General features: G+C 37.1%; 1 protein-coding gene across 4 annotated transcripts in view; it reads right to left on the bottom strand.

Moving 5' to 3' along the window:
• OPHN1 (oligophrenin 1) overlaps positions 1-21,162 on the bottom strand; it is a 658,667-nt gene that overhangs the window by 139,475 nt on the left and 498,030 nt on the right. For 3 of the 4 annotated variants that reach the window (XM_081567319.1, XM_081567322.1, XM_081567321.1), the window contains exons 20-21: positions 15,319-15,466; positions 813-1,136 (exon numbers count right to left, since the gene is read on the bottom strand). In XM_081567319.1, the coding sequence (XP_081423445.1) occupies positions 813-1,136; positions 15,319-15,466 (472 nt within the window). The remainder of the gene's footprint in view (positions 1-812; positions 1,137-15,318; positions 15,467-21,162) is intronic. The other variant, XM_081567323.1, reaches the window with a different exon arrangement.

The following is a 21,162-nucleotide window of genomic DNA, read 5'->3' as shown; positions in this document are numbered from 1 at the left end:
GACACAAATGAACTTATTTTATGAAACCTTAAAAGAGTCATAGATGTAGAGAACAGCCTTGTGGCTGCCAAGGGGGAGTCATGTGGAGGATGGATGGATTGGGAATCTGGGATTAGCAGATACATACTATTATATATAGAATGGATAAACAACAAGGTCATACTATATAGCACAAGGAACTATATTCAATATCTTGTAATAACCTATAACGGAAAAAATAATATCATTATTATTAACTTATTCCACAAATAATGAGTACCTACTACTATGTGACAGTCAGGCATTGTTCTAAGTACTTGGGATATAGAGGTAAATAAAACAGCCAAAAATCCCTCCCTCATAAAGCTTACATTCTAGTGATTATTGTGAATGGTTTCTATGTTCTTGGGCTTCCCTGGTAGCTCAGCTGGTAAATAATCCACCTGCAGTGCAGGAGACCCTGGTTCGATTCCTGGGTCAGGAAGATCCCCTAGAGAAGGAATAAGCTACCTACTCCAGTATTCTTGGGCTTCCCTGGTGGCTCAGCTGGTAAAGAATCTGCCTGCAATGTGGGAGACCTAGGTTCAATCCCTGGGTTGGGAAGATCCCCTGGAGGAGGGCATGGCAATCCACTCCAGTATTCTTGCTTGGAGAATCCCCATGGATAGAGGAGCCTGGCAGGCTACAGTCCATAGGGTTGCAAAGAGGATTTCAACACTAGTAGTAATAAACTGGAATAGATTTCTACTTAAATACCTACAACCTCATAAGTGTTTCAAAGTGCAAAGTAGTTGAGGTCAGTTTTCTTCCTCATGGAATTCCCAAGCACTTACCCTCCTTGTGGTGAGCCAGGGGCCGAGGTGCTGATCTCTTTATGTGGAAAGAGGGGGCCTTAGTGGTCCCAGGGCCTGGCACAGGTCCATTGCTGGCCTTTGGTATGGCCTTGGTCCCTCCATCCTGCAGCCTAGACACCAACTTCCCCACATCCACCTCGAGGCAGGACTCCAACTTGACATCTGAAACAAGCCTGCTTGGGGACTTCCTCCCAGGATCTGCTTCCACACTTTTTTGCATAGGCATTTTGGGGTATTGTGGTGGCTTGGGGGGTTCTATGCTGCTGATGATAGTACCATTGGGTGTTCTATGTTGAATTTCATCTAGGAAAAGTTGGTGTAGAGGAAAGATTAATGACAACCTTTATCACCTTTTCATTTTTATACATGTAGACATAAGATTGCAAAATTATATACATATTCAAAGGAGCTATTGTTATGGAACAAATCAATAATATCCCACAAAAATCAGTCTCTACCTACCCCACTTCATGTGGAGACATAGGTCTCATAACACAAGGAATTCAATTCAAGATCTGATTATTTTCATGACCACAATTCAGCAAAACCACAATATGCCAAGATTATAATAGTTTCAAATACAGACATCAGTTAATCCTTAACTATTTCTATTTATCTCAAAAGTTATTTATAAATATCTCTAATATTTCAGTGTAATGTGCTAAACAGAATTTAACTTCTTTTTCCATCCTCAACTAGCCAGTTTATGGCCTTCCCCTAGCTATTGTTGTTTACAATTTCCTGTGACAATAGCATATGTTTTTCAGTTGTCTTATGTCTTAATTAAAGCTTTGAGACTCTAATGAGAGCCAAGGATAGTCTCCCTAGAAAAATTAACCTACACAAATACATGTAAAATTTTGAAAACCAATTTTAAGATATTCATAGAGCTCCCTGAATCTGTTAATGAACCCCTAATTGAGAACTCCTGCTATATGGAAATTGTCACCTTCCTTGGTAATAGAAAACCTAGATCAGAGTGTAGTGGCTAAGAACAGAGGTTCTGGTCAGCTAAATGAGACCTGAGAGACATGTCAAGCAATTAAAACACATGGGTCCTATTTGTATCGTGATTATTATTTTTTTTTAATGTAAGAAGGAGAATTAGGACACTGACCAGATAGTTACTGCTTTTAAGGAATTACTATTTTGTTTAGTTTTCTTTTCTTTTATGTATGATAATGGTATTGAGATTTTGGTTAAAAAAGAGTCTTCATCTTTTACAGGTACATACTGAAGCATTTATGGATGAAATGACATGATGTTTGTTTTAGGGAAACGGGTAAGGGTATAGGTGAAACAAGATTGGGCATGTAGTGGTAAATGTTGAAGCTGGGCGATATGGACATGTGGAATATGTTATGCTGAATGTTATACGTATATTTTTATTAAATATACAATTTCCTTTTACATTTGAAACTCTCCACGGTAAAATTTTAAAAGAACTGCAGGTTATGGAGCCAGTTGTGCTACTTACCAACCGTGAGATCTTGGGCAAGTTCATAATCTCTCTATATCTAAAATTTTCTCCTCAGTAAAATAGGAATAATAATAGTACCTACCTCATGAGGTTGTGGTGATGATTACATGAGGTAGTATACTTATTTCAGTGCCCGGTACATAATAAACACTGAATAATTGTTAGTTATTATTTATATTATTATGTTCTCAGTAGGCAATGGGGCAAGAGTTTCCATGGGGAAAGAAAGAGTAAGTCTTGTTTCAAAGAATTTTTCCCCAGGAGTTTTCTTTTTCTTGGGAGCTTTTTATTGATCACTGCACTGCTGCTACCACCATAAGGGTTAGAGCCAAGAAGTTCCTCTATAGTTCCCCTACTTTGGTCCCAGGGTAGATACATAGCCCTGTTTTTATTAACCCTAGTACAATTGCCATCAGACTAGTCAAACAAAAAAATATCAAAGACTCATTAATATTAATACTACTGATATACTGACATATCCATGTAATTAGATCACATGCTTCCAGAAGATGCCTTGTGCCAAAGGCCATCTAACCTCCAGCACTGAGGATTAACCTCAAGCACATGTACCTTCTAGAAAGTATGAAGTAAATTCTTATGTCACACATGAAGTGATATAAATTCATTCTCCCACATGCTTTGAGTCTAACGTCTCAGTTACATGTTTCTATCTGAATGCTTTCTTTTGGTGAAGAGACTCTAGGAAATTCCATCCCTGTTCTCATTTAGGGAAAACAATTGGGATTGGTCATGCTCTATGGTATCATCCATCTCAATGTAGTAAAAGAAGGTCCCATCTCATAAAGATGACCCACAAACACAGTCTCAGGCCACTACCTTCCACATTGGAAAGGATCTTTTCCTGGCTTGGAAATAGGACATATAATGATAGCAGCAATAGGGATTTGGAACTAGGCCATTCTGCCAGGAAAACCATTTCAAGGCTCTGGGATATGCTGAATAATAATGATTAAATGGTAATAATTATAATAATGACAATGATAATAATAATGATAACAGACACCATTATTTAAAACCTTTCTTTGTATCAGGGCCTGTTCTAAGTGCTTTACATGGATTATCTCTCATAATCTTCAAAACTACTCTGTAAACTGTTATTAGTCCCATTTTACAGATAAGAAATCTAAGGCCCTAAAAGTCTCAGTGTCACAAAACTAATATGGTAGAGCCAGTTTTCATAGCTTGAAGTCTGTTTTCAGAGTACATACTCTTTCTGAAGAGAGCGTTCATTGCTCCTGTTGGGTAATAAGAGCTCAGCATCATCCCCTTTCTCTAACCAGTCATCTATTTCCATGGGAAAACACAAAAGCCAGCTTCAGAAACTGCAGAGAACTAGGAGTGAATAAGTATCAGGAAAGGAGGCCTCATAAATAGGCAAGTGGCCAACTAGAGGCCTCTCTTCTAAGTGTAGGCAAGTGATGGGGAATAGCTTTAAGAGGTTGCACAGTAGTCCAGCAGGAGAAATAGATCAATTATTATAATACAGGTAGAATCATACAAATAAGTGCTATGAGAATGACAGTGCTAATTCTTTCTGGTGGTATTGAAGAAAATTTTGTGAAAGAGGTAATATTGAGCTAGGCCTTGAAGGATTGCAATAGATGGAAAAAGAGGGAAAGGGAATTTCAAAGAGAGAGCAACTTGAAAGAGTGAAAGTTCATGGTTTGTTTAAGAAAATGTAAAAGAAAATGTTTAGTGTGGTTTGAGCATAGGAACCAATTTTAGATAAAAAGTGTGAGTAGTTGGAGAAGAGTTATTAAGGTAGTGTGGGGCTATATCATGAATGCCATGTTCAGGAATATGAATTTTATCATTGGGCTGCAGAAGACCATGACTTTTTTTCACAGGAAAGTGGCACTATCACATGTGTTTTTGAATATGCCCTTAGGTTCATGATGAAGAGTAGACTGAACCAGAGAGACTAGAGGAGACTGGAGGTAGGGAGACCAAATGGGGGCTACTGGATCTAAACTGGAGCAGCAGCAGCACAAAGAGAGACAGATTCAAGGGATATTAAGGTAGTGGAATGCACAGGGCTTAGATATGGAGGTGTGAGGGAGTCCGTGATAATAGTGAAAGGACTCATTATAATGCTATATATGAGGGGAATAACAAGTTTAGAGGTAAGATGATGAAATGCTACTGGTAAAGAACAGTGGTGAGTAGAGAGATTTGTTCTTTCTCAGAACAGGGTTCAAAGAGGTTATAAGAAGTACAATATTACAGTAGATAAATGAGCTCTGGAATAAGACAAATGCAAGTTGCTGCTCTGTCATTCATTAGTTGTGAGAATTAGGCAAACTACACACCCTCTCTAAGCCTCTAATGCTTTCTCTATGAGAAATGATGACGATTAAATGAATATGAATTCACACCCATTTAGGATGGCTAGAATTAAAAGATAACAAGATACAGAAACAACCTAAGTGTCCATCAGTGGATGAATAAAGACTTTGTTTGTTTGTTTCAGCCTTAAAAAAGAAAGATCTCCTGCCATTCATTTGCTATAATATAAATGAATCCAGAAGATATTATGCTAAGTGAAATAAGCCAGACAAATACAGAAAAAAATTACATAACCTCATTTATATGTGGAATGCTTAAAAGTCAAATACTTAGAAGCAGAGCACAGTGGTTATCAGGAGCAAGAGGATAGAGAAGATGGGGAGATGTTGGCCAAAGGATACAGAGTTGCAGTTATACAGGATGAATAAGTCTAGAAATCTCATGTATACCATAACGAGTATAGCTAACAATACTGCATTGAATAATGGAAATTTGCAAAGAGAGTGGATTTCAGGTACTGCCATCCAAAAAAAAAAAAAACATGTTTATTAGCTTGACTGTAATAATCAATTCACTATGTATATGTGTATTAAATCATCATTTTGTGTAACTTGAACATATATAATTTTACTAAATCAAGACACAAAAGACAGTGCTGGCGAAAATGCAGAGAAATTGGAACTGTCATACATTATTGGTGGGAAAGTAAAATGGTGCACCTGATTTTAAAAATAGCCTCAAAATGATTCCTCAAAAATAAAATATACAGTGATTGTATGACCCAGAAATTCCACTCCTATATATACACCAAGAATCACTGAAAACATACATCCACATAAAAATCTGTGCATAAATGTGCATAGCAGTATTATAGAAAAAAGTGGAAACAATCCAAGTATCCAGCAAATGATGAATGATAAACAAAATGTGCTATATTTATATAATGCAATAATACCCATTCATAAAAGGGAATGAAGTATTGATATATGCTTCATAATGGATGAACCTTGAAATCATTATCCTAAGAAGCCAGCTACAAAAAGACCACAGATTGTATGATTCTATTTATATGAAATTTTCTTAGAATAGGCAATCCATAGAGACAGAAAGTAAATTAGTGATTATCAGGAATGAGGGAGGAGGGGAGTATTAGGAGGTACAAGGCTCTTTTTGGATGGTGAAGACGTTCTGGAATTAGACTGTTGCACAGCTTATGAATATACTAAAGAGAAGGAAAACCAAGAGGAGACCGAGATGGAATGTCTAGTGAGGTAGAAGGAGAGTTTGGTGCCCTGAAAGCAAAATGAATAAAATGTTTCAAGAAGGAAGAATTAGAAAACTGAAATGCTGCTCACAAGCTGAGTATGGTAAAATAGTGGTGTAGAACATGGAGATTGCTGGTTATCTTGACAGAAAACGGTCTCCACAAAGTACTGAGGAGAAAGGCCCATTTAGAATTGGTGCAGGTTCCATACTAACAATTATTCTGCTGCTGCTGCTGCTGCTAAGTCGCTTCAGTTGTGTCCAACTCCTAGCGACCCCATGGACTGCAGCCTACCAGGCTCCTCCATCCACGGGATTTTCCAGGCAAGAGTACTGGAGTGGGTTGCCATTGCCTTCTCTGAACAATTATTCTACTCAATGGCATTTATTTGTTTATCTGTCTATCATCTATTTCCATTTAGTCTATAAACTCCTTGAGGCCAGGGATGGTGTCTGAGGCCAAGGATGGTGTCTTAATTCCACCTAACACAGTACTTACTCAATCCATGTGAGTTGATTTTCTCTCCAACTTTATTGGGATAAAATTGACAAACATTGTATTTGTTTAAGGTATACAATATAATATTTTGATATATGAATATATTGTTAAATAAGTACCACACTCAATCTAATTAACATATCGATCACCTCACATAGTTTCCATTTTTTTATGTGTGATAAGAACAAGTACACCCAGGGTGGATTCATGTCAATGTATGGCAAAACAAATACAATATTGTAAAGTTAAAAAATAGATAAATAAACTAATTAAAAAAAAGAACAGTTAAGATCTACTCTTTTTATAAACTTCAATTATACAATATAGTATTATTAATGACAATCACAGTGTTGTATCATATTTCCAGAATGTATTCATCCTGCACAACTGAACCTTTATACTCTTTGATCAACACCTCCCCATTTCACTCTCTCCCAAGTCTCAAGCAACCACCATTCTATTCTCTGCTTCTATGAGTTTGACATTTTTAGATTTCACATATAAGTGAGATCATGCAGCATTTGTCTTTCTGTCCTTGGTTCACTTCATTTAGCATAAAGTCCTTCAGGTTCATCCATGTTGTCACAAATTACACACTTTCCTTCTTTTTATCTAAGCTGAATAATATTCCATTGTGTGTGTGTGTGTCTGTGTCTGTGTGCTTCTGGGTAAGTATCTGTGTAGTACCTCTCACATTTTCTTTATCCATTCACCTGTTGATATTTCACTTTGATATTTCCATATCTTGGCTATTGTAAATAATGCTGCAATGAACGTGACAGAACAGATATCTTTTCGAGATTCTAATTTCATTTCCTTTGGATATATATTCAGAAATAGAATTACTGGTAGTGTTTTTTTTTTCAGTTGACACAGTTGGTAATTATTCTATGAGCAACCAAAAAGAAGTAGCATGATCACAAAATATGAAGCATTATTAGTAAGTGGCATGAGTGAAACAAACTAAGGGCAGAGGCAAACAACCAAGGAGAGCCACTTTGGGTGTGGTTAAGGAGGGTCTTTTGGGGAGCTGGCATTTATCTAGACCAGGTCTCAGAAGCATGAGAGTGACCCAGACATGTGAAGGCACAGAGGAAAGTGTCCAGCAAAGGGAATAGCAAGTGCAGAGGCCTGGATTATGAGGGTATGTTAGAGGTCTTGAAAGAACCTGATATACCTGGAGGATGGGGATGATTTATGTATCAGTAGTTCATTCCTGTGTGTTATTGCTGAGTAGTACTCCATTGCATGTATATGCCACAATTTGTTTGTTCATTTGTCAGTTAATAAACATTTAGGTTGTTTACAGCTTTTGGCTGATATGTACAAAGCTGCTATAAATATTCAAATGTTAGTCTTTGTGAAGCTATGTTCTGACTGTTTTTTGTTTTTCTTCTTGTGTATGGGTCATGCTTTCTTGTTTCTTTACATATCTCATATTTTTTATTGAAAACTGGACAGTTTAAGTAATATAGCATCTCTGGAAATCAGATTCTCTTTCCTCCCCAAGATTTGTTGTTGCTATTTGTCTTAGTTATTGTTGTTAGTTTGTTTACTGACTTTTCCCACCCATTTCTGTTAAATATTTATCATCTGTTGCGTGTGGCCACCAAAGACACTGGTTAGTTAGCTTTTTGGTTAGCTAATGATTAGGCAGAGACTACTTTAAAACATCAAGCACCAATATGACTCCAAGTCTTTGAAAGGGGGCTTTGTATGAATGTTTGAGCATACCTTGGACACTCAACCAGGCAGTTGACAAATTTATATGGTAGTTTATTTTTAATTTTTTGAGAAACTTACATACTGTTTTCCATAATAGCTGCACTAATTTGCATTACTACCAACAATGTAAAGGGGTTCCCTTTTCTCCAAATTCTTCTCAACACTTATTATCCTTTGTCATTTTTTTGGTAATAACCATCCTAATAGGTGTGAGGTGATATCTCGTTGTTTTGATTTGCATTTCCCTGGTGATCAGTGATGTTGAGCAACTTTCCATATACCTTTTGACCATCTATATGTCATGTTCTAAGAAATGTCTATTTAGGTACTTTGACCTTTAAAAATTGGGTTATTTCTTGAGTAGTATGAATTCCTTATTTATTTTGGACATTAATCCCTTATTAGATATATGGTTTACAAATATCTTCATCTAATTCTGTAGGTTGTCTCTTCACTTTCTTGATTGTTTCCTTTGCTATGAAGAAGCTATTTAGCATTCTGCAATCATATTTGTCTATTCTGCTTTCGTTGCTTGTACTTTTTGAGTTATATCCAAACAAATCATGCCCAATTGAGACAATTCCAAGTAGCTTTCCCCCTACATTTTCTTCTTGTAGTTTTACAGCTATAGGTCTTACATTTATGTCTCTAATCCATTTTGAGTTGATCTTTGTACACTGTGTGAGATAAGGATCCAGTTTCTCTGCATGTGGATATCCATTTTCCCCAATACCATGTATTGAAAAGACTATACTTTCCCATTGTGTAATCTTGACCCCATTGTCAAAGGTTAACTGACCATAAATGTGTGTACTTTTTCTAGGTTCATTATTCCATTTCATTGGTCTATATATCTGCTTTTATGCCAGAAATATACTGTGTAGGTTACTATATTATCCTATTATATTTTAAAATCAGAAAGTGTGATATCATCAAATTTGCTCTTCTTTCTCAACATTGCTTTGCATATTTGGGGTCTTTTTCTTGAAGTTTATATAAAACATAGCAGTCTGTATGAGGCTAACAAAGTAACATTGACTATATACAATAACTGTACATTTTAATTTTTCCTACCCCTTCGTTTTATGTTATTGATGTCATAATTTATAAATTTTTAGATTGTGTATCCATTAATAAATTATTGTACATAAAAAGTAATTTTAAATACTTTTGTATTTTCACTTTAATACTAGAGTTAAAAGTAATTTACACATCATTATTACAGTATAATATTGTGAATTGAGTTATATTCTCATCTTTAATAATTTGGTTTGTACTTTCATGTTTTCATATTGTTTATGTCCATTTATTTCAACTTGAATACCCATCATAGTCAACAAAAGAGTCTGAAATGCAGTACTTGGATGCAATCTCAAAAATGACAGAATGATCTCTGTTTCTAAGGCAAACCATTCAATATCACAGTAACCCAAGTCTGCCCTTACCAGTAATGCCGAAGAAGCTGAAGTTGAATGGTTCTATGAAGACCTACAAGACCTTCTAGAACTAACACCCCTAAAAGAAGTCCTTTTGATCATAGGGGACCAGAATGCAAAAGTAGGAAGTTAAGAAATACCTTAACAAATTTGGCCTTGGAGTAGAGAATGAAGCAGGGAAAAGGCTAATAGAGTTTTCCCAAGAGAATTCACTGGTCATAGCAAACACCCTCTTCCAACAACAGAAAAGAAGACTTTACACGTGGACATAACCAGATGGTCAATACCAGAATCAGATTGATCATATACTTTGCAGCCAAAGATGGAGAAGCTCTATATAGTCAGCAAAATCAAGACTGGGAGCTGACTGTGGCTCAGATCATGAACTCCTTATTGCCAAATTCAGACTTAAATTGAAGAAAGTAGGGAAAACCACTAGATCATTCAGGTATGATCTAAATCAAATCGATTAGGGTTATACAGTGGAAGGGAGAAATAGATTCAAGGGATTAGATCTGATAGACAGAGTGCCTGAAGAACTATGGATGGAGGTTTGTGACATTGTACAGGAGGCAGGGATCAAGACCATCTCCAAGAAAAAAGCGATGCAAAAAGGCAAAATGGTTATCTGAGGAGGCCTTACAAATAGCTGTAAAAAGAAGAGAAGTGAAAGGCAAAGGAGGAAAGGAAAGATATACCCATTTGAATGCAGAGTTCCAAAGTATAGCAAGGAGTGATAAGAAAGCCTTCCTCAGCGATCAATGCAAAGAAATAGAGGAAAACACCAGAATGGGAAAGACTAGAGATCTCTTCAAGAAAATTAGAGATACCAAGGGAACATTTCATACAAACATGGGCACAATCAAGGATAGAAATGGTATGGACCTAACAGAAGCAGAAGATATTAAGAAAAGGTGGCAAGAATACACAGAAGAACTATACAAAAAAGATCTTCACGACCCAGATAATCCAAACGGTGTGATCACTCACCTAGAGACAGATATCCTGGAATGGGAAGTCAAGTGGGCCTTAGGAAGCATCACTACGAACAAAGCTTGTGGAGGTGATGGAATTCCAGTTGAGCTATTTCAAATCCTAAAAGATGATGCTGTGAAAGTGCTACACTCAATATGCCAGCAAGTTTGGAAAACTCAGCAGTGGCCACAGGACTGGAAAAGGTCAGTTTTCATTCTAGTCCCAACAAAAGGCAATGACAAAGAATGTTCAAACTATCGCACAATTGCACTCATCTCATACCCTAGCAAAGTAATGCTCAAACTTCTCCAAGCCAGCCTTCAACAGTACATGAATCATGAACTTCCATATGTTCAAGCTGGATTTAGAAAAGGCAGAGGAACCAGAGATCAAATTGCCAACATTCGTTGGATCACCGAAAAAGCAAGCAAGTTCCAGAAAAACATCTATTTCTGCTTTGTTGACTATGCCAAAGCCTTTGACTGTGTGGATCACAACAAACTGTGGAACATTTTGAAAAAGACGGGAATACCAGACCACCTGACTGGCCTCTTGAGAAATCTGTATGCAGGTCAGGAAGCAACTGTTAGAATTGGACATGGAAAAACACTTGTTCCAAATCAGGAAAGGAGTACATGAAGGCTGTATATTGTTACCTTGCTTATTTAACTTATATGCAGAGTACATCATGAGAAACACTGGGCTGGATGAAGCACAAGCTGGAATCAAGATTGCCTGAAGAAATATCAATAACCTCAGATATGTAGATGACACCACCCTTATGGCAGAAAGCAAAGAACTAAAGGGCCTCTTGATGAAAGTGAATGAAGAGAGTTAAAAAGTTGGCTTTAAAACTAAAAATTCAGAAAACTAAGATCATGGCATCTGGTCCCATCACTTCACAGCAAATAGATGGGGAAGCAATGGAAACAGTGACAGACTTTATTTTTTGGGAGGTTCCAAAATCACTTCAGATGGTGATTGCAGCCATGAAATTAAAAGATGCTTGCTCCTTGGAAGAAAAGTTATGACCAATCTAGACAGCATGTTAAAAAGTAGAGGCATTACTTTCCCAACAAATGTCTGTCTAGTCAAAGCTATGGTTTTTCCAGTAGTCATGTATGGATATGAGAGTTGGACTATAAAGAAAGCTGAGCACCAAAGAATTGATGCTTTTGAACTGTGGTGTTGGAGAAGACTATGGAGAGTCCATGGGACTGCACGGAGATCCAACCAGTCCATCCTAAAGGAAATCAGTCCTGAATATACACTGGAAGGTCTGATGCTGAAGCTCCAATACTCTGGCCACCTGATGTGGAGAACTGACTCATCTGAAAAGACCCTGATGCTGGAAAGATTGAAGACAGGAGGACAAGGGGACAACAGAGAATGAGATGGTAGATGGCACCACCCACTCAATGGACATGAGTTTGAGTAAGCTCCAGGAGTTGCTGATGGACAGGGAGGCCTGGTGAGCTGTAGTCCATGGGATCGCAAAGAGTGGGACACAACTGAATGACTTAACTGAACTGGACTGACCCTCTTTTAGCATGTCTTACTTATTTATTTACTTATTTTATTGAAGTACAGTTGATTTACAATGTTGTGTTAGGTTCAGATGTACAGCACTGTGATTCAGTTACATATATTCTTTTTTATTGAAGTATAGTTCCTTTACACTTCTGCATCAGTTTCTGCTGTACAGCAAAGTGAATCTGCCAAATGTTTACACATATCCCCTCTTTGTTAAAATTTCCTTCCTAGTTAGGTTACCACAGAGCAATGAGTGGAGTTCCCTGTGCTATAGAGTAGATTCTCATTAGTTATCTATTTTACACATACCAGTGTATGTATGTCAATCCCAGTCTCCCAATTCATCCTACTTCCCTTTTCCTCCTCCCATACATTTGTTCTATAAGTCAGTGTATTTATTTCTGTTCTGCAAAAATATCAACTATACCATATTTCTAGATTCCGTGTATATGCATTAATATACGATATTTGTTTTTCCTTTTTGACTTATTCTCCTCACCTTCAGCTTCCTGCCAGAGTTACTGGTCCCTTTTTTGATTCCTCTTTTCTTTTTTTCACTTCTTTCAATCTATACAGTTGCAAGGATAGTTTTCTTTTAGGTGTCTACAGTCTTCCACTAGTGTTTAGCAGGTGCTCTGTAAGAATCGTTACATTTGTAGATGGATTCCTGATGTACTTGTGAAGAGACATGAATTCTGCATCTTCTTATTCCACCATCTTGACTCTTCTCTCCCTCTCTCTCTCTATATATATACACACATACTTTTTTAAGATTCTTTTCCCTTATAGGTTATGAAAAAGACTGATTCATGACAATGTATGGCAAGAACCACTACAATATTGTAAAGTAATTAGCCCCCAACTAAAATAAATAAATTTATTAAAAAAATAAAATAAAAAGACTGAGTGCACTTTCTTGTGTTATACAGTAGGTCCTTACTAGCTATCTATTTTTTTAAATACATTTTAATTAAAGGATAATTACAACATTGTGATTTTTTTGGCCATACATCAACACATATATCTATTTTATATATAGTAATGTAATCCCAACTTCCTAATTTCTCCCTTCCCCACTTTCCCCTTTGGTTATCATAGGTTTGTTTTCTATGTCTGTGGGTCCATTTTTGTTTTGTAATTATGTTCATTTGCATCTGTTTCTTTTCTGAGATTTTACATATAAGCAAGTTTCATATGGCATTTGTTTTTCCCTGTCTGGCTTACTTCACTCTTATGCTATCTTTTACCATTTCTTTTGAACCAAGTCTATTGGTGATCAATTCCTTCAGGTTTGTTTGTCTGGAAAAGTTTTATCTCTCCTCATTTCTGAAGGATTACTTTGTCTAATATGGTATTCCTGGTTGGAAGTTATTTCCTTTCAGGACTTTGAAGATATCACCCCACTTTCTCCTGGCCTGCAAGGTTTTAGATGAGGAATCTGCTCATAGTATTATGGGAGTTTCCTTTTATTTGATGATTTGCTTTTCTCGTGCTATGTTCAAAATTCTCTTTGTCTTGGAAATTTGAGAATTTTATAAAAATGTGTCTTGGCTAAAATCTCTTTATGTTTAATTTATTTACATTTCTTTGGGCTTCAAGGATCCAGGTTTTCATTTCCTCCTCCAGATTTAGGAATTTTTTGGTCATTATTTCTTTAAATAAGCTTTGTGCCCCTGTTACTTTCTGTGCTCCTTCTGAGACTCCGTCCCATATGTGTATATTGGTTTGTATATGATGTTCCATAATTCTCTTTTATAATCTTTTTTTCCTCTGACTGGGTAATTTTAAGTGACCTGTCTTTGAATGCAGTGATTCTTTCTTCTCCTCAGTTCCAGAATTTCTTTTTGGTTCTTTTTTATGATTTCCATGACTTTCTTGAACTTCTCATGCATCATTTTCCTGATTTTGTTTAGATGTCTGAGTTCTCTTGTAGCTCACTGAGATTCTTTAAGATGGTTATTTGGAATTCCTTTTCAGACAGTTCACAGATATCCATTTCTTTAGGACCAGTTCATGGTGCTTCATTTTGTTCCTTTGGTGGTGTCATGTTTCCCTGATTAATCCTCATCCTAGTGGCCTTTAGTTGGTGTTTCCCTATTTGAAGAACTAGGCACATCTTCCAGTCTTTATAGATTGGCTTTGGTGAGGAAAGCCTTTTACCCATCAGCACAACCAGAGATTCTGGGTAGGACACCTGGCAGGCTCCATAGGTGAGCTTGCTGCTGGAGTCCTTGAGTAGATGGATCTGGTGCCTGGGTCAGTGAATGGGCAAGCTTTCAGCCTGGATCTGCAGGGGATCAGCCTGGATCTTGAAGCCTAGGCCCAGGGAGCTAGCCTGGCACTGAGGCAGACCTGGAGGCTTGGTCCACAGAAGACTGGACTAGAAGCTGAGCTGTGGTTACATCCTGGTGATTAGAGCCACAGGGGCCAGCTTGGCATGTGTTTGCCCTGGATTCTGGGTCTTTAGTGGCAGGCTTAGAGCCTGAGACTGCATGGAATGGCCTAGTACTGGGGCAGGTCTAGAGCCTAGCTTGGTAGAGGCTGGCCTGGAGTCTGGAAAAATGGGGGATGAGCTGGTGCTTGGGTTTACTGGGGTGGGGCTGGTGCTGCAGTCCAAGGTAAAGTTGAGTGCTCCCCTCACTCTCCTTTCTCTATGTGGAGGGGATCTCTCCCTGGACTACATAGTGTGAGCTTTGGGGAAGGGTGACATGGGTAATATGAAAGTGTCCTTTCTAGCATCTGCAATGCACTTTTTCTTATTTCTGTACTCTACCCAGGTGTTCTTATCTCTCATATGGATTCCATAGCTCTCATTGAAGTAATTTTCTTGCATAGTTGTTTGAATTCATTCATGTTACTGTGAAGGGACAAGCACTAAAAACTCCTATTAAGCCATCAGTCCCCTGGGTTAGCAGACTTTGTATTTAAAATCTCAGAATATTCAGAAAACACATTGCTCACCTATTTCAATGTATTGAGGTACAGATCTAAGAACACCTCGTATCTTCCACTGATCTGCTAAGGGAAAATGATTTTACAGGTTCATCTGTAAATTGATTAGGACAGGTTCATCTCTGTCTTATCCACTGCCAAAAGACTAATTCACTCTTTGGGCACAAATTTTACAAACCTTGCCTTGCCTGGCTCAGGACCCAGAAAAAGCCTACCTTTACATGGAAAAAAATGATTATGCCTCCACTTCTGCTTTTTAATATACTTTTTATCTCCAGTCACTATTAAGAAGATAAGGATAAACTTAGTACTGACCTTCACTTTCATCCAGGGAAGAAGTATAGAAAACTGTCCTTTCCCGCAGCAAGCGCTTCGAAATTGTAATTGGTTTGTGTCTTCTTGCTGTTACTCGAGGTGGAGGTACTGGGGGTGCAGTACTTTCCTCAGGTGGACCTGAATAGATCTGTAGAAGGGGAGTATTTCCGGAAAACAATTAGAAAGATCAATTTTTTGTATTTCTAATGCTAACTATCAGTTGATGCCCATCAGCATTACACCTAGTGTCTGCCATAGAAATTCTAATATTACTAAAGGAATTGGGGATATTTTCTTAAACACTCTAACCACCAGCAAGTAGAGATTTCCCACCATGTTTGAGGTGCAGGACCTGGGATTTCTCAGTGTGGAGGAAACAATGCAGACCAAAACTGCAACATCAGGAGAGTACTCTTCTATATGTTAGATGGGATTGCTGCCTGACACATATTCACTGAACAAAACCAATTAAATTATTATTTAAAAAATTGTGCAACATCAGTCCTGAATTTTCCACTTACTGCCTGGGAGACTGTAAAAAAGCTTTCCCCAACAAAAACTGTAAAAAAGGTTTCCAAGCAAAACTCATTAAAAATTCACCTCCCATCTCTGAACCTTAGCTTCTTCATCTGTAAATTGCAGGGAGCACCACCTATCACAGGATGTGGTGAGAACCAAGTGGAAAGGTAGTCAAAGTACATTGTATGGGTAGAGGTGAGGTGTGAAGAATGATTAAAAACACCCACATGCATTCAATATTTCTGAAAAGATACCAAAAAAACTGATTACATTGTTTGCACAAGACAGGAATAATGAGTGGCTCAGGGAAGGATGGAGGAAACTTATTTTTCACTCCTATGTCATTTTGATCTCTAAAAATTTTCAAACCATGTATGCATTACTTATTCAAAAGAAAAAGGACAAAAGCGAAATTCCTTGGAAGTTATGAAAATTGCTGGATAAGCGAGGGAGGAGCTGTGATTAGAATTTGTATATAGTGTCTCATATGTACTTAAGGATCTTCCTATGCCTGGGGAGAATGATCTTTTGGCCAGAGTGAACACAGTTTGGAAAGACACACATATGTGATGATGGAGGAAGGGAACTGGTTCCATTGCAATAATGAAATCAATCCCAATGATTTGTGCAAAATAATGTCATAGCCCAACATTCTATCAGGCAAGAATCATCATAGTTTGCATAGACACAGAACTTACATGATTGGGAACACAAAGCAAGCCTGTGTGAAAGCTGCACAATGATAGAGAACAAAGTAATAAGAATCATAAGGCAGTACATGTTTCAGTATCTCATGGAATAGGGAAAAAATAATACGACAAAGTAGCAAGCAGATGAGCTTTGAGGCCATATACTTTTAGGTCATATTTCTGGTGTCATCATTAGTAATAATATTCTAAATAGCTACCATTTTGTGAGCAGCATAAGCAGATGTACTAGTTGTTACAAATATTCCTTGTTATTTATCAAATGCACCAGGAACTTTGCACTGGATGTTTCATCTACCTGAAGTGTGCTTCTTCCAGGTAACCATATCTATAGCTTGTGCTCTTGATTTCAGTAGGATTAATGATCAAATACACTCCTCTCAGTGAGTCCTTGCAGATAAATGTATCAAAATTTTGACATGCTTCCCTCAGCTGTGCTTCCTATCCCCCATCTCTATTTAACTTATTTTCTTATCACTTTCTAACATAGCTGCTGTTGTTGTTCAGTTGCTAAGTCATGTCCGACTCTTTGCAACCCCATGGACTGCAGCACGCCAGGCTTCCCTGTCCTCCACTATCTCCTGGAGTTTGCTCAAGTTCATGTACATTGAGTCGGTGATGCTATCTAACCATCTCATCATCTGCCTCCCTCTTCTCCTTTTGCCTTCAATCTTTTCCAGCATCAGGGTCTTTTAACACCATATATTGTACTTATTTAGCTTTTGGTTATTTGTCTCTCTAGTTGATTGTGTACTATACTAAAGTATATCATCATGTTCACTGTTGTATCTCCAGCAGTTAGAAGAGTGACTAGAATTGCTGGGCCAAAAAACTAACACATTTAAAATTCTGATATAAAAGGTAAAATTGTCCTCTGAAAATAACATGACAGCCACTTCCCCTTCCAGCCAAAATAAGGTAAAAGGGACTAGATTTATATCATCAGCATGGAACAATTAAAAAGCTAGAAAAAAATGTAATAATGATTCTGATCATTATTAGGGCATTTGAAATCTGGCAATGAAGGACAGTGATCCATGAGAGAGGAAAAATAAATGAAGTGAACTCCAGCATACAGCCTGGAAAGAGTCTTCAGGCGGTACTACAGGACAAGGAACCCACAAGAGCCCAGCAGTCTCCATAAGCTGAAGACATTGAGTTGTATGTATGAGAATAGCCAAGGAAGTGAGAGCTTTCAGGGCAGAGTACCAGACAGAAGATCTGCACAGAGAACTCTGGAGGTCTTCAGGCATCCTCTTTAAGAATTTAGCCGCATACTCATCAATACATTTGTGTAAGGCAAGAACCACAGGACAAAATTAGAGGGAAACACAGTGGCTGGAAGAGTTCCTGTTCTCACCAGCCACGGTGAACTATTAAATAATTCACAGAGCACTGAGTAGAGCACACAGACAAGCTTTGCCTCATTCACGAAGAAAAATTAACATGACTAAATACTATTCTTTTTCTGCTTAAGCTTAAAGGAAATACTTGTAAATATCAAGCTGTATTTGGGTAACAACTGCACCTCAGAAAAAGCTCAAGAATGTTACCTATAGTAATTAAAAAACAGCCAGAATACAAGAAGTTAAAATTAATGTCTTGTGTCTGATAAAAAATTATCAGAAATAAATTATTCATAGCTATTTATTTTTAAAATTTTTATATTTGTATTTAAGTATAGCTGATTAACAATGCTGTGACAGTTTCAGCTGGACATCAAAGGAATTCAACCAGACATATACATGTATCCATTCTCCCTCAAACTCCCCAATAGCCCATTCTAATTTTGGTGTATTTTATTTCTGTTTCTTGCTCAATTGCTCTGGCTAGGACTGCAATACTGTATTGAATAGGAGTGGTTACAATGAACATTCTTATCTTGTTCCTGATCTTAGCAACAGTTGTCTACCTTGCCAGTCAATCCTAAAGAAAATCAGTCCTGAACATTCATTGGAAGGACTGATGCTGAAGCTGAAGCTCCAATACTTTGGCCACCTGATGGGAAGAACTGACTCACTGGAAAAAACCCTGATGTTGTGAAAGATTGAAGTCAGGAGGAGAAGGGGACGACAGAGCATAAGATGGTTGGATGGCATCACCGACTCAATGGACATGAGTTTGAGCAATCTCCAGGAGTTGATGACCAACAGGGAAGCCTGGCATGCTGCAGTTCATGGGGTCACAAAGAGTTGGACATGACTGAGAGACTGAACTGAACTGATGATGTTAGCTGTGGGCTTTTCCTATATGGTCTTAGTAATGTTGAGGCCTGTTCTTTCCATACCACATTTGTTGAGAGTATTTATCATGAAAGGATATTGAATTTTGGCAAATGTATCTTACGCATCTATTGAGATTTTTATTTTTCATTCTATTAATGTGGTATGTCACATTTATTGATTTGCATATGTTTAAGCATCCTTGCATCCCAGGGATGAATTCCATTTGATCATAGTCTATGATTCTTTTAAAGTGCTGTTCAATTAAGTAGGCTAGTATTTTGTAGAGAATTTATGCTTTCTGTATTCATCAGGTATGTTGGCCTGTTGTCTATAGCTTTCTTTTCCTCTTTCCCCTTCCCCCCTCCTCCTCTTCCTTCTTTTTTTTTTATAGAGTCCTAAACTGGCTTTGGCATCATGGTAATGTTGGCCTCATAAAATGAGTTTGGGAGTGTTCTCTCTCTTTCAACGTTCTTAATTGAGAATAATTGACATTAATTTTTCTTTTAATGTTTGGTAGAATTCACCAATGAAACAATCTGGACCTGAGCTTTCCTTCTTTGGAAGATTTCTGAATACTGATTCAAGCTCCTTACTCACTATTTGTTCAGATTTTCTATTTCTTCATGATTCAGTTTTACTAGGTTATATATTTCTAGGAACTTATCAATTTTTCTAGGTTATCAAATTTGTTGGCATATGTTTATTTATAGTAGTCTCTTATTATCCTTTTTATTTCTGTAGTGTATCCTTGTTCATTTCTGATTTTATGTATTCAGGTCTTCTCTCTTTATTTCTTAGTCTAGTTAAAGGTTTTCAGTTTTATTTATCTTTTTAAAAACTCAACTTAATTTCATTTATCTTTCCATTGATTTCCTGTTCTCTATTTCATTGATTTCTCTCTTTTTTGTTCTGATTTTTGTTATTTCCTTCCTTCTACAAACTTTGGGCTGAGTTTGTTATTTTACCAATTGTTTGAGATGTTAAGTTATGTTATTTGTGATCTTTCTTTTGTCTTAATGTAAATGTTTATTTGTGTAAAAGTTCCCTCTTAGAATTGCCTTTTCTGCATCTCATAAGTTTTGATTGGTTGTTTTTCTATTGTCACGTATTTCAAGATATTTATTGATTTCTTGCTTTCTCTCTTTTGATTTCTTGCTTGACCCTTTGGTTGTTCAAAAGTGCATTGTCTACCACATATTTGAAAATTTTTGTTTTCTTCCAGTTATTGATTTCTAGTTTCATACCGTGTGACCAGAAAATACTTGATAAGATTTCAATCTTCATACATTTGCTTATTTTATGACCTAACATTATCTATCCTAGAGAAAGTTCCATGTCCACTTGAGAAGAATGAGTATTCTGTTGTTGGTGGGTAAAATGTTCTGTATATGTCATTCAAGTTCATTTGGTCTAAGGTATAGTTCAGGTACAATGTTTCTTTAATTGAATTTCTGTCTGAATGATCTAGCATTCTTGAAAGTAGAATATTAAAGTCTTTTGCTATTATTTTATTGTTTATTTCTCCCTTCAGAACTGTTAGTATTTGCTTAATATATTTAGGTGCTCCAATGCTAGGTGCACATATATGTACAATTGTTATATACTTTTGATGGATAGACCACATTATAATTAAATTATGACCGTCTTCTTTTTTTTTATTCTTAATAAATTTATTTATTTTAGTTGGGGGCTAATTACTTTACAATATTGTAGTAGTTTTTGCCATACATTGACATGAATCAGCCATGGGTTTACATGTGTTCCCCTTCCTGGACCCCCCTCCCACCTCCCTCCCCATCCCATCCCTCTGGGTCATCCCATTGCTCCAGCCCTGAGCATTTGTCTCATGCATCGAACATCGAATGGTGTCCTGTTTCACATATGATAATATACATGTTTCAACGCTATTCTCCCAGAGCGTCCCACCCTCACCTTCTCCCTCAGAGTCCATAAGACTGTTCTATGCATCTGTGTCTCTTATTCTGTCTTGCATATAGGGATATCGTTACCATCTCTCAAATTCCATATATATGCATTAGTATACTGTATTGGTGTTTTTCTTTCTGGCTTACTTCACTCTGTATTATGGGCTCCAGTTTCATCCATCTCAATAGAACCGATTCAAGTGTATTTTTTTTTAATGGCTGAGTAATATTCCATTGTGTATAAGGAAGCTGTGGTACATATACACAATTATGACCTTCTTCATCCTCTTCAAACAGTTTTTGATTTAAAGTTTATTTTGTCTGATATAAGTATCCCTGCTTTCATTTGGGTTCCATTTGCAGGAGATAACTTTTCCAATCCTTAACTTTGAGCCTATGTGTGTCCTTAAATTTGAAGTGTTTCTTTTAGGCAGCATACTGTAGGGTCTTATTTTTAATCCATTCAGC

Source organism: Giraffa tippelskirchi, chromosome X (genome assembly GCF_054371585.1).
Source record: "Giraffa tippelskirchi isolate mGirTip1 chromosome X, T2T-mGirTip1v1.2.pri, whole genome shotgun sequence".
Classification (NCBI taxonomy): Eukaryota; Metazoa; Chordata; class Mammalia; order Artiodactyla; family Giraffidae; genus Giraffa; species Giraffa tippelskirchi.
Note: the sequence above shows the minus strand (reverse complement) of the source record. Positions and strands in the feature narration are given on the sequence as shown.